This window comes from Electrona antarctica (genome assembly GCF_951216825.1).
Source record: "Electrona antarctica genome assembly, chromosome: 19".
Lineage (NCBI taxonomy): Eukaryota > Metazoa > Chordata > Actinopteri > Myctophiformes > Myctophidae > Electrona > Electrona antarctica.
In genome coordinates, this window is record NC_136800.1 from 3101222 (window position 1) to 3116221 (window position 15000).

General features: G+C 41.3%; 1 protein-coding gene across 1 annotated transcript in view; it reads right to left on the reverse strand.

Moving 5' to 3' along the window:
• st18 (ST18 C2H2C-type zinc finger transcription factor) overlaps positions 1 to 5891 on the reverse strand; it is a gene marked incomplete at its 5' end in the record, with an annotated part of 45961 nt that extends 40070 nt beyond the window's left edge. The window contains 2 exons of the mRNA XM_079529521.1: positions 4602 to 4776; positions 5853 to 5891. Of these exons, the coding sequence (XP_079385647.1) occupies positions 4602 to 4776; positions 5853 to 5891 (214 nt within the window). The remainder of the gene's footprint in view (positions 1 to 4601; positions 4777 to 5852) is intronic.
• Between the last annotated feature and the right edge of the window lie 9109 nt (positions 5892 to 15000).

The window sequence follows — 15000 nt, forward strand, 5'->3', positions numbered from 1 at the left end:
TGCAAATGCCCTTTGAGCAAAACAAAGAAATTGATTATGAAGTTTCTTCACCACAAGTAGCTAGCTTTGAGTGATTAATGGTGGTTGGCCATTGATTTCCTTTTGTTTAGATCTTTGGTTAACTTTCTGGAGACACAATTATAATTTGTTTTCTAACAATAAATCCAATCTAGCTTGAGTATATTAAATTTCCCTATGGCGTCATTTTACATTTGGACTGGATTGTTATCAAAAAGGTGTTGCTATAAATATCAGCTGTTTCTTTTATTTTTTCTTTATTTATTACATTTCTGATTAGATATTGTTTTTCTCTTGGAAGGTGAACGCTTCGTGAGATTCGGGAAAAAAAAGGTTGTTTACAGAGATCTGCATGACCTGTCCGGCACTGTGCAAATTATTCTTATTTTAAAGCTGTGCATCACATAAGAACAACATTTCACAGGTATGAATACATGTTCATATGAAAATAAGGCAATTTTGGGGGTATTTGTTGAAAGAGCAGCAATTGTCATTTTTGAAAAATGTACAGCAGCTTTATTAAAAGTTATGTTTCTGACTGCTCATGGCCCAAAGTGCTGTACATTTGCAAGTCAATATGGTAATGTTCACACTACTGTAGTGAAAAGGCTTTTGCCACATTCTTCAGATGCATAACTTTGGTAACTTCCACAGATCCTGACGTTTATACTTTGTGATTTCTCGCATCATCTCTCCAAGATAGTGATAATACGATTTCTGTGTTTTTTCGCTGTTGAGAAACAAACTGGATTATGAACAGATCACTACATAAACAGCTTTCTAAAAGGAGGCAGCTATTTTAACCCATTTAGGCCTGACGTCGAAATGTAAAAAATGTCTTCTAAATCCTGACAGTTTTCTGAAATACCTCATGTTTCTGTATCAGTGGTGCTCAATATTTCATGTCAAGGATGTAATTGGCCGCCGACCCCCATCTGAAAATATGTTGTTCCAGGGACCAGCAGAAGCAAAGGTTTGAGTTAATTTGTCAAAAATAGCAGATCTACAAGCTCATAGCGCGCCACCGAGTGGCACGCTACGAGCTTGTAGATCTGCTATTTTTCAATAGCTTAAAACACCAAAAGGGGTTCCCGCCCAAAATGGGTTAAAAGACGCTGAAGAAATGCAAAGAGGGATTTAAATTTTAATTTGAATTTATTCCAGCAAGTGAAAGGTTCTTTTGAGAGGGGATTTCAGCAAAGATGATGGTATTTAAAAGTGATAAACAAGCATCTAAACCTCCAGTTTTGGGGGGGGGGGGAGGGGGGGGGGGGGGGGGGACACAGTAATGTTGCTTCTTTCTAGTGTAAGGGGAGGAATTGGGCTTGCTATGGCCACATAAAATTAAAAAAATGGTAGTAATTAAAATGTAAATAAGTTATATCCATGGAGATGTTCCCTGATCTATGACAAAGATCGTTGTTGCATTTACACACCTATATATATATATATATATATATATATATATATAGGTGTGTGCGTGCGTGCGTGCATGTGTGCACGCGTGTGTGTGTGTGTGCGTGCGTGCGCATGCGTGCGCGCGTGTGTCCTCAGCTGTGAATTCATGAGCTCTCTGTGCACTTGGCACGACACACTGTACACCAGGGCGCTAAAATATCCCACCACACCTACAGCATTATACATACATGTCATTTTAGAGGCATCTCTTTCTCCATATTGGGAATGGACATCCAGCAGACAACAATCTCTTTTAAAACCCATTTTGACCTGATATCAGATTCTAAAAATGTCTTCTACATCCTGACAGTTTTCTGAAAAAGCTATGTTTCTGTGTCAGTCGTTCTTCGATTTTTCAAAAATAGCAGATCTACGAGCTCGTAGCGCGCCACTCGGTGGCGCGCTATGAGCTTGTAGATCTGCTATTTTTCAATAGCTAAAGCATAACATAATGCTAACACCAAAAGCGGTTCCCGTCCCAAAATGGGTTAAAGTAAAAAAAAAAAACTCTGATCACATCCTGAAGAAGGCATCCTGTTTTCCCGAAACGTCGGTTCAATAAAACATTCTCGCATCGTGACTATACTACGAGCTGTGCGGCCTCTTTCCCTTTTTTTCAAGTTTTATCTCCTGCGGTCAGCAACTCCCCGCTACGGGTGTGCGCTCTATACCTCTTTGTTTTGAAAGTGAAAATCTCTAACGTGACAAACAAAATAATTTGGATAGGATATTTCCGTTGTTGCGGAACGAATAGTTCCTTCCAAGCAGTTTACCTGGTTAATTCTTAGACATGGACGATTAAACCAAGGCTGATATACACAGTAAATTCCTCAGTGTACATTTCATTGTAACCAAATGGACCCGGTGATTACATCTTTATACACTCTGAGACGAGATACAAATGGATAAATTAACATCATCAGCGTTCTGACGTGTCCATCCACGCACTTTTGGATGACCACTAAACTTAAGGAACCTATGCCACACAAGAAAGACAAAAGAGTTGCATCATTTTGTTGAACAGTTAATCCGAGCATGGGCAGTGTTTGTGCATTTTGCTATCTTCGGAAAATGCCAGGAAAAGCGCTAAGTAAACCCATTTTACAAGACTCCCTCACACGGATACAGTGCCAGTATCGGGATAAAATTTCACACCGCAGCATGGCTCAGTCACATAACCTAAGCAGGCTTAGGAAAAACGGAACACTTCAAACTACACGGTGTTGCACTTTCTGCCTTTTCCCCTCTCTGCCTGTTTCAGCAAACCAATGACTGACTGACGAGTTCCGCCATTAACAGGCAGAGTAAAGTGATAGCTGGATATGGCACGTCGTCGATACTACCGTTAATGCTCCGAGTTGCTCATAATGGCAGACTATGGGAGTGTGCACCTGGCATTCTGCATTCTAGCCTGGCAACACTCCTCCCTTATAATTATACTGAACACACAGTAATTCAGGGTTGAGGCTACAATACGTATGCTGTCCTCTGAGACAGCTTGTTTTAACCCATTTAGACCTGACGCCGCATCTGTGTCACATTATAGCTTTTTTTTAACCACTTTCGGCACAATTTTAAACTTCAGCTGTTGAAAAATATCTACAAGCTCTAAAAGATCTAAAAGATCTACAAGCTCTAAAAGATCTACAAGCTCATAGCGCGCCACCGAGTGGCGCGCTACGAGCTTGTAGGTCTGCTATTTTTTTTTAATCGTGAACATGTGGTGCAAATCTTTGAATATATTTTCTTTCAGAGCGTTTTAAACTCAAATAGTTGCTTCTGGGGGGCGTCCCTGGAACCACATATTTTGAGATGGGGGTCCGTGGCTCAATAGAGATAATTCTGGGGGTCCTTGACATGAAAAAGGTTGAGCACCACATGACATAGAAACATTGTTTTTTGAGAAAAATGTTAGGATTTAGAAGCCTTTTTTTAAATTTCAATATCAGGTCTAAATGGGTTAATGGTTATGCAGAAGAGATTCTAGAAGTACAGATGGCAATATGCCTTTGAAGCTATTTACAGACTTTGCCCCACAAGGTATAGAATAAGCACTATAGTGTGAAGCCACACTGGCCTTCTCAGAAACTGAACTGACTCTAAACTTGCGACTGAATTTATAATGAAGGGTCCTGTTTAAAGCGTGTGTATACCGTAATGGTAATAATTAACCATGTACATGTATCGCATATTGAAAACTATACAAACCAATGCATTTCAAACAGCCACCCTGTTCTTATTGTGTCCACATAGGGGTGCCTTTGTCCAGGATCCGAAAGATATCTACCGGTATTTAGGATTTAATGTGCTGTAAAGTTACAGTTATATCTACTCTGTAAGGTTGTTCATATCTGGTACATATTAGGCTAAATTAAAATGTTCCAAAGCAAAAAATTCAAATGCATTTTGTGATGAGTAATTAAAAAGAAAAGGGGTTGTTAGAATAGTTAACCTCCACTATAAAATAACTAATTAGGCATAGCTTGCTGTTTGTCCCACTGAAGAAAATATCTCTTTCTAAAATATTCATAATAAAATAAATGCATTCCTGACATACAAATGGCCAACTTACAGTGAAGAGTTCAGGAGTTCACACAACAACCATCAAGGAAATAAAAACTAAAACTTCGTATTGTAGGGGGGGGGGGGGGGGGGGAGAGAAAACAATGAAAACTCCAGGAATAAAGTTTTGCAGCATTAAAGTCACATAGGAGCCACATTAGCATGTGAAAAGAATAAACAGGAGCATTCTCAGTTACACACTCCACCTGGCTGAGAACCAATGTCCTTGTCAGAAGTCCACCCACCGCACTGGCTTACACTGAAAGACCTCCTGGGGTCCGCAGTGACCATTCACTGGGTTCTCTCTTTCTCTCATGCACCTGTGACTGTTTTTGTGTTTGCTATTTTTTGCTTTGTCTTTTTTCTGGCAACGCTGTATCATTGGAGACACACTTTCCCTCAAAAGGAATTCTCCAGCCCAACAATGTGGTTTGTTTGTTCACCGGATATGGCTGGGCCAGAGAGTCAAATCGAAAAACAAGTCACCCACAGTAATAATTAAAAATTGCCACAAGAAAAATAGGCTGAGAGACATAGGACTGTGTCCTATGCAGTTAGAAAATGGACTGGTTTCTTGCCTTGTTGTGGGGCTTCGCAGGTGCAGTTGGAAAGGCTCTCCTCCTTGGTCTCCTCGGACAGCTCATCCGGCTTCTCCATGGTCCTGGACCTTAGAGAGCTGCTTTTCCATTTTCCAAAGGACTTTGCCACAATCGCTTTGTCTGCTCCTTTCATTGTTTTCTGTAAAACACATTTACAGCATGACTTCCCAGGTTTATCCCTCTTGTGAGCCATCTGCCCCCTTTTTTGGCTCCCAGTAAACCTGGGCTCATCTTTCCCCAAAACCAAAGTAAGAGAGAATTAGGGCATTGTATGCATTCTCTTAAGCATTCCACAAAATGTCCTGATTGCCCTGGCATCTTTTTTTTGAGAGAGAGAGAGAGAGAGAGAGAGAGAGAGAGAGAGAGAGAGAGAGAGAGAGAGAGCTTGGACATAGTTTTTCTCCTGACATTTTACAGTCCTGTGTGGAAAGTTACTGATTGAAACGGAATAAAACAATCATTTTCAAAGAACATACATTAAACACTAGATGGAAACTAAAGTACTAAACGAGCAAAAACAACAACAAACAGGTTTTCACATTTAATCCAACTTAAAGGGAATAAAAATAGCACATTATGACCTAATTGAGTACTGTACAGTCCACAAATACTATTATAAGGCCGATAGGGATTAGCAGTAGAACATACCTAGTTATCTCTTTCTGAGTGCCAAGACTGCTAGCAGTGAGCAACTAAATTTCAAAAGCTGGCAAATCCAGTTGTCTCCTAAATACAGAAAGTACTTAAATCCAGAGCTAACAGAAGAAAAAGACGGATAAAGGGTGCTCTGCATATCACCGAAAAGCTTGTGCACTTTCAGAATCACTGGCTAGGTTAAACAAATATGCTAAGTAGAGATCAAAACAATCCTTTGATCTGCAGCCTAGTTTCCAGAGGAATGGCTTGGCTGTTGTTGTAAATAACTTGTATAAATCTATACCATTTGCCTTCAGGTAATATCAAAAGTGCCAGGGATTCACAGTCAAATACCTCGTGGGTAGGATACAGATCAGATAAAAAGCATATAAATATTTTAGCAATTCTAGCTGTATCATTGTGTTTATTGTAGTTGGCTTTCTACCTCATTGATTGACATTTCTTTTACTAGTAGTATAGCTACAGCTAATAGGAGAAATATCACAATGTTAAAATGCCATTCTACCTCTTTCTATTTTGTATTTGGGGCTGGGGAGAGAAAAAAAAAATCACTCCTACCTCCAGGATCCCATTCAGGTCAAACACAGTGTAAAACATTGTGTCAAACTTCATACAAAAGAGGCTTGAAGAATTAGAATGCAGAAGCTATGCAACTTGCTGACTAACTTTGCCCTCTGTTTTGATCGAGCACACAAAGAAAAACGCTGTCCATTCAAAACAGACAGCATAACTCTTTTCAGAGAGGGGAGGCCGTGAACAAACGAGGCCATGTCCTGATCTACAGTCAGTTTCCCATCAGGCCAGGCGTGCACAGTGCACAGTGCACGGTGAGAGCCACTGGGACTGGGACTGACTGACACCACACTCGTAGCCAACAGAACAACTTTTGTGCAACTACTATCCTCCTTTGGAAACATCCCCCCCCCCCCCCCCCCCCATCTTTTTTCAGCTTATTTTGACCACTACCTCACTCAGCTCCCCGTATAAGATATTCTGTTCGGTTTCCAAAAGATTTTCATGTCGAGGAATCCCAGATTTTTGCCTGTGCTGGACCGCAATTTTAAAGGATGTTTTGCCAGGGCGGCCCCAATATAAGAAATGATTTATGTTAACATTTTTCTTCAAAATGATTCCACATTTTCAAGATTTATTTATTTATTTCTCGAAAATAGCCACTTATCGACAAGCTCACAACACATCCTGGTGTGACATGTTGTGACCTTGTAGAATTTTCTGCGGACCCCCTGGAACCCCCTCAACGACCCTTGGTGGTCCCCAAACCCCCCTTTGAGAAACACAAAGGAGAAAACCGAATATGGCATATCATGTAGCAAAAGCATGCAAATTCATAGAATGTAAATTAATAAAATAATAATTCACTTAAAGGGGAAAACCACCCATTTTCAACATTTTACTATGTCATTAATATACCTTAGAGCTGTTGTGTGGAAATAATAAAAAGTCCCCCCCATTCTGTGTTTCCTAGAACTGTAATTATGAAAAGAATCATTAACATGGTGAAACACATCTTGATGACATCATCAAGATGTGTTTCACCAGGTTAATGATTTTTTTCAGACCTCTATTCTAGGAAACACAGAATGGGGGAACTTTTGTATTATTTCCACAAAACAGCTCTAAGGTACATTAATGACATAGTAAAATGTTGAAAATGAGTGGAATGCCCCTTTAAGCATTTTACATCACTTCCCCATTTTCAGTATTTAGTTTCAAAATTAAGCACTGTGGTAGGCTATAGTCACATTTAGGCTACATATAAGTACATATACTTACGTGCTAAACTTTGTTGTTGGCCTGTAAAAGCCTGCTTTATAGGCTAATTCGCACTGTTCCGCTGTGCATCACAATGCGTTGTGAACTTGTAGATCTGCTACTTTTCGAAGATGGAGAGTAAATTAACATTGAGCGCTTTGCTGTGTAAACTGACCTCTAATTATTTAAATAAAGCCCAATAATTAACACATGAGAAGAAAATGTGTCTAAACTGAGTGTAGTGACACTTTCAGCATACAAAAAAAACATACTCAAATATAGCCCGATTCCGACTGCAACTTTAGCACTACACTACACCACACCACACCACACTGCATCAAAATATCTACCGTTTCCGTTAAAATAAGTACCCCCTTGCAGTACCCCCTCCCCTCCCCTCCCGGAGAGAATTGAAGTAATGTAAAGACATAGGTGGAGGTCATTGTTTCTTGTCTAACAGTGTAATGTAGCCTAGATGAGTGAGTGCACAGGAGAGTACTTCAGCTATTGGCGAGAACCTACCTGTGATTATACAATATAAATGATTATAATATATTACAACTGTGATAATAATTATAATACAATATAAAGTATTATTGCGACAGCAGGTCGCATTTACTATGGAAACATGCATTTTCCGTCACCCCCTCATGACATCATGTCTTCAATATTATACCCATATGGGAATGCCCATATATGTACATATGGGAATGCCTGTAATGCCCTGCTCATCATCACTATTGGCCAGAAACTCTACATCTGACCTCAAACCCTCAGATATCCATATATGGAGCTTACCCGTTCTGACATTCCATATTGTCGATCCTTCCCCATCCATCCTTCCTCTTCCATGTCTCCCTTTTGAGTGATACCTGTCCATTCAAACTCTAGACAGGCCTGCTGCCATAAGTTATTATTACTAGTGTAGCCGGCAGCCGGCGAAAACTAGTGTATGAATGACCGTTTTAGATGCTGGAGAAACCGTACAGAGGCATTGGTAAAGGTTAACCAACTGGTAGCTCTGGTCCATAGCCTAGCCCCTTTCGGCACCCTCGGTTACCTTTTCTGAAGTTTGGACGCGGCACCCTAGGGTCCCTGACAGCTTATTCCGCCCTCCATAGGATGCAGATGTACATACTCTCTGTTCACGGAGAGCCGCGGCGCCGCTTGAGTGTTGGTGAGATGTTTCGAAGATGCATAACACAGCTATAGGAGACAACGGAAACGTGGGCGAAACTGCATTATACAACAGGTCGTTTCGAGGAAGCAATCTGATTGGTTGAAACGGCTTCTAGCCGTGGATCAAACCAGCACCATTCACCACCTAATCAAAACAAAGAATTCAGCTGCTCTGTTTTCCCAGAGCGCTAGCAAACTCGGTGGCTAGGCGAGCTAGTTTCTTGGGACATTTGTGGTCGTATACAGACTACATCTGTCATTAAAGAAAATATATTTTTTCAGCAATTTTCTTAGTTTTAAGGGTAACTGTTGTATAATTGCAATATTACACTTGAGGGTGTTGTTTAACGTGATTATTGCCACTTCAGTGATGCTTGCGGAACTCGACTTTGTCTCGTTCCTCACCGCATCCCTGTCGTGGCAATAATCACGTTACGACTGTGGCTCAGGAGGCAGAGCAGGTCGTCCAATGATCCATGGGTCGGCGGTTCGAATCCCGGCTCCTCCTGTCTACATGTCGAAGTGTCCTTGGGCAAGACACTGAACCCCAAATTGCTCCCGATGTGCTGGTTGGTACCTTGCATGGCTTCTGCCGCAATCGGTGTATGAATGTGCGTGTGGATGGGTGAATGTAATGCACAATCTATGTAAAGCACCTTGGATAAAGGCGCTATATAAATGCACCATTTACCATTTATCATTTAAACAACACCCTTTCGTGTAATGTTGCTTAATTAACCGCCGATGCCGTTAAGTATTTTTAAAGTTTTGGCTTCTCTGAAATTCTCTCTCCTCTCTCTTCCTTGACTTCCTTATTGACTTCCCATTGTACCGCCTCCCGAGCGGCGACTGGCTAGCTGCGTGTCCCTACGTTACTGCCTCGCACCGACCACCCTGCCCTGGTGCCGGAGGCGGTACATCTGCATCCTATGGAGGGCGGAATAGGCTGTCAGGGACCCTAGGGTGCCGTGTCCAAACTTCAGAAACGGTTCCGAAAGGGGCCAATCAGCGGCAGCTAGAGGCAGGATCAAGGCATACAGTGCTGCCTTGATCCCGCCTCTAGCTGCCGCTGATTGGCCAGGCCGTTTTGTGGCCGGGCATCAAGTCTGCCTGTGAGTTCCCAGATGGGAGCAGGAGGGGGGAACCCAGTGTACTCTCTGCTGCCCCATCTGGCGGAGTCAGGTTAAAGCCCCCCACCACACGTATAATATGTAGCCTACTTTTTGGCCAGAAAAGGATTGTTTTTCCCACTGGAAAAATAAATACGTTGTTACTCCACTGCGCCCTCTACCGATATTGCCAAGAGAAAAACGATTTTTCCGTCTGGTGAAAACAATCCCTTTCTGGCCAAAAAGTACATATTATACGTGTGGTGGGGGGGCTCAGACTGCGTCCACTAAGGAAAGTAAGCTTTCTAATTACACAACCCGTCTTTGTATTGGTGAGTATAGGTAAAACGTTCTTTATATTCCAGCTACAGAAGAGAGGCTGGTCTGCATTTCAGAATTAGCATTAGGGCTATGGACCAGAGCTAGCCTTAATGCAGGGCAGAATTAGCATTAGGGCTATGGACCAGAGCTAGCCTTAATGCAGGGCAGAATTAGCATTAGGGCTATGGACCAGAGCTAGCCTTAATGCAGGGCAGAATTAGCATTAGGGCTATGGACCAGAGCTAGCCTTAATGCAGGGCAGAATTAGCATTAGGGCTATGGACCAGAGCTAACCAACTGGTATGTTTATTCTCCAACCAAGCACTACCAACTGACATAAACACAGGAAGCGCTCTACTTACAGCACAGACTTCTGTTGACTGGCAAAATGGCAGCCTTTTATAACCAGCTGGAAATAATGAGCCTGGACTATACCATTTACCATGGTGTCTTCAAATGAGAACATAGCATAAATACATAAATAAGCATACAATAAATACATATAAATAAATAACCTTAAACCATACAAATCTTACAAGTTTCTGTGAACTACATGAATTATACAAGTTACAGCACATCTTACCCCCCCCCCCCCCCCCTCCTGCTATCCTGACATGGTCCAGCCCAATCCTTACTGAAACACATCACAGGCAATTGTTAGGCATTCAATCAAACCTCAACAATAAAACTCCACATTATTGCACTTCCCAAACATATTGCACCTATAACCCACATTGCACTTTCCCCTCATGTTTGTTAAGCACCAAGCATTTCCCCAGGTGGAACTCGTTGGCTGAGTGGCCATCTCAGCTAAACAGGAAACAGTATTCAACAATAAAGTCATGACTGTGCAAAATACAAATTTAATAAAGTTAATAAAGTGCCAATATATCTGTGCAAAATAAGTAACAGGGGACCAGAGTACTGCGTGGGTACTTTTAGGCACTCATTTAGTACCACTTTGACACCACTTAGCCCAATTCCTTGCAGTGGAAACGATGGTACAAGTAGGCAGTGTGTGGAGTGGAGTGGTGTGTGTGAGGCCATGGTAGTGGAAACTGGGCTTATAGTCTCTTACACTGAGCCTGCAAACATGCACCATAGGTAGTGAAACCAGCACACATGCTAAAGATAACAGATAGGCTATGTCAGGGCTTTGACAATGGAGAGGGCCACTATATTTCCACACTCACTCCCTAGGGCCATATATTACTGTCGTAATTTTTGCTATTTTTGAATTGGAATCCTGAAAATGAACATTTTTATGTAATTTCAAATGCCTTTAATTATACTCCTGAGGGCCACATTAAGTGAAGGTGGGGGCCGCATGTGGCCCCCGGGCCGCGAGTTGCCCACCCCTGGGCTATGTGGTTAGCAGAAGGAGATCAGCCATTCAAATGTGCGGGAAATTATCTGCATCATGCAGATCAAGGTTTTGTATTCTGAGTCAAAGCTTACATTTACTTTCTTGTGTATAGGCCTATACGATGATTTCCTTTTTTCATAGACGTGTATATGTACATCTTTAAATGTTTTGATGAGTTGAAAATTGAGGACCCTGATGTAAACAAGTCTTATGGTGCTTTTTCTGGTTTTATCCTCGCATCAGTTTCTGTAGTGACTTTCGTGGCTTTCGTTTGAAACTACCCATTCTACAAACTGAATAACATTTTCAATCAATCAATCAATCAATCAATCAATCAATCAATCAATCAATCAATCAATCAATCAAAGTTCCTAAACATCAAGTTGTCAACTACAGCATATCAAAATATAAACTTACCAGCACTGATGTTTTTTTCGTTTTTTTCGTTTTGTGTTCACTAGTTGTTTCCTTGTCTGTGTGATTGGAGCAGCTGTGTTCACTCACTGTTGATTAAGGAATCAACAGTCCCAATAAGTATAAGGTTTATATGAGAAGAGGTCAAGTATTAAGCTTCTGGGAAACGTAATTCTGTGCTGACTGCTGAACACAAGCCTTGCTTATAAACCCAATGAGATTCCTCTAAATCATCCATAGGTGATTGATTGAAGGATACAGTGGGCTACAATTAAGCTTTTTTTTCCAGACTCCCCCTGTGTCCTGAAAATGAGATTTTGATAAAGAACAGAATGTGCCATATTCTTAACCAGCCTGCGGCCTGCCTCAGATGCAATGGAACTGAAAACTGGACGTGAATTGGATTGTTCTGTATCAACTTGTTAGATGGCAGCAGCCTCTGTGGTGGTGTGGTGAGATCATGGGCACATGGGAGACATTTGTGAAATGACAGGTTCTTCTGGGTGTGATACCGAGGGAATGACTAACTAAGAGGGGTGCTGTTAGAGCTTTGAAAAGCAGTTTTGCACATTACTTTATCTTGTCAATCAGATTCCTGGAATGGAAGAGGTGGCTGGTGATAACTTGAATTAATTATTCTCTCATTGCACGCATGTGTTAATTCATGCTAATTAATGTCCCTTAAAGGCCCAACAGGCTGTTCAGAGTATAGCGCCACCTCTGGCATACAAGGGCACTGATAGATATTCATACGAAACTTGTGAAGAGAACACTATACTCACAAAGTCACTGTATGTAATAGTAATACCCAGAAGTCTCTGTACAACAAATATCAGGAAAGTATCAGGGAAGTATAATGGACCATTATTCATGTTTTACGTAAATAATTGCATGTAAGCCATAAGGGATAATGTATTTTATAGGCACATGGTTATATCCGTAGCAACATGCAGGTTGCCGTGGCATTCTCAAACATAATTACAATATATAGAACATATAACTTCCTCGTGATTGCAATTCAATAAATAATTCTTAAACATTTTTCGATAAATCCAAGTCGCTCTGCTACGCAGACGACGAGAGAGAGAGAGATAGAGAGAGAGAGAGAAAAAAAGAAATCTCTCTGACAAGAACAGAAACAGCAAGAAGTTCTAACCCATTTTGGGCGGGAACCCCTTTTGGTGTTTTAAACATTACGTTATAATTTAGCTATTGAAAAATAGCAGATCTACAAGCTCGTAGCGCGCCACCGAGTGGCGCGCTACGAGCTTGTAGGTCTGCTATTTTTGAAAAATCGTGAAAATGTGGCGCAAATCTTTGAATATATATTTTTTCAAAGTGAATGTTTTTAACTCGGGTCTAAAATGAGCTAACAAGGAAAAGCCTGCCAGGTGGCGAACTGGCTGCACCAACAGAACGCACAATCTGTCTGCTTCTCCTTCCAAACCATTGACAGCTGCCATCACCAGCCTTGCACACTCGCACTCAGTGGCTCCTCAGCTCCCTGCCCATCCCTCTTTAGTGTTTCCTCCTAACCTCAGAGACAGGGTCACCTGGCCCCCATAGATGGCCGTCTGTGGGGGCCTGCTGGCCCACTGGAGACCTGCCTATATGGGGCCCCCCGCATGGCTCCCCAGAGGTCCAGCAATTCCACTTTGTTATGCAAACCGAGGGGCAAATGCCTTTGACCTGAAACCATAGCATTTCTCTCATCGGTTATTCTCAACCTTTTTAATTTCAAGGACCCCCTCCCCCTGTTTGATTAAAAAAATAATAATAATAAAATCTCTGGGTGTGGGACCCAATCTACACTGTAAAATCCTCAGTTTCACTTTAACTCTGAGTTACTGACCCCGTAAGAGTCCATTTGGACCCTTGGTGGTCCCTGGACTCCATTATATGATCTATCAAATCTATGTTTAGGGGAGATTTCCGACTATCAATTGCTGATAATTGTACTGGTACAGTGCATTATCTCCTTGACAAATATTTGCGTTACAGCTAAGGATACTTCAGATTTATATTAATTGCAGTGAAGCACAACACTGTATAACAGAGTCGTACAATATTGATTTTCAACACATTTGAGTACCAGTAAATGTCCTACATCGAAACAATTTGTATTAAAAGTGAAACTGTTTTTCTCCCAATGAGTGCAAACAGAGGTACATACTAGATGCACAGAGGCTAAAATGTAGTGTTTGACAAAGCCAAGCATTGCAACTGGGCTAAAAATAAAACCTGGCAAAGTTATTCTGATCCCTTATTGGTCCCATAGTTTGATTTCACATTTAGCATTTGCATTCCCCTCCGCGTAAACATTTCATTCTTCCCCTCCTGCAGTACAATGAGACTTGAGTGACTTTGGCAGCAGATTTTGGATCGGTGCTCTCTGAATCCACCAGTGTATGTTATCAGCAGGTAAACAAGCTTTCGAACAAAGCCATAATGGAACTGCAAGCGGCATAAAGAGGCTCATCTCAAAAGCTATACAACCCATCAAAGCTGGTGTCATTTTCCCCAGCACTGCATTGCAGCTGGGAAAAAATGCATGGCTGTTAGTTACAGTTTAAATTCGCCTGGCTATTTTCAGACACTTCAAAACTATTTGTATTGATTATTTACTTGTCAGTTAAGCAGCCAGATTACCCAAATAAAACAACAGCTTTTAATGTTTACTAGAGTCTTTTGTGGTTTTTTGTTTTCTGGGAGGGAAATAGGAAATGGTGTCATGCACAGAAATCAATAGGATTTGCAGTATTGGGTATTAGAATAATTATTTTTCTACTGCAAATGAAATAGTTCTTTCTATATTTGGAGGGATTACTGATCGCTCTGAACTTAACATGAACATAATGTTGCCATTTAAATGAATAGTTAAGCTTATATCCGACACTTTCTGCTCACCAGATACAATCTTGTTAACCACTTGGATGGTTGTCACCAAACTTTCCACATATTTGCCTTTTGGGTACAGCTCAGCTACACACACAACTGAACCTACGCACTCTCCTCCCAGTGAGTGGAGGAGAAACCTTCAAAGCCTTCTCTTTCATATGCATGCATTATCGCCGTGGCAGTAATTATCCATAAAACTATGCCATCAAGATGGTGATGATTTCCAATATGAACCCAATAAATGTGTTTAAATTTTCGAATTATCATATTTATGTGGATATGTGTTACTAATAGTGATTATGCTCTCCATGTGGGTAGAAAGAGCAAAACATCCTGATGTTTGCGTATTCTGACATATTTCTCAGACATTTCATCACACATTTAATCTGTTCCCTGTCTATGGTTTTCCACTGAACCTGCAGTGAAGGGGAGGTGTGTGTGTGGGGGAGAGAGAGAGAGAGAGACAGAGAGAGACAGTGAGAGAGAGAGAGGGACAATACTGGATGAGATTATGAAGCATGTCTGTTAACCCATTTCGACCGAGACCGATTCTACAAAATGTCTTCTAAATCATGACAGTTTTCTTTAAAAACCCATGTTTCTATGTCAGTGGTTCTCAAACTATTTCATGTCAAGGACCCCTAGA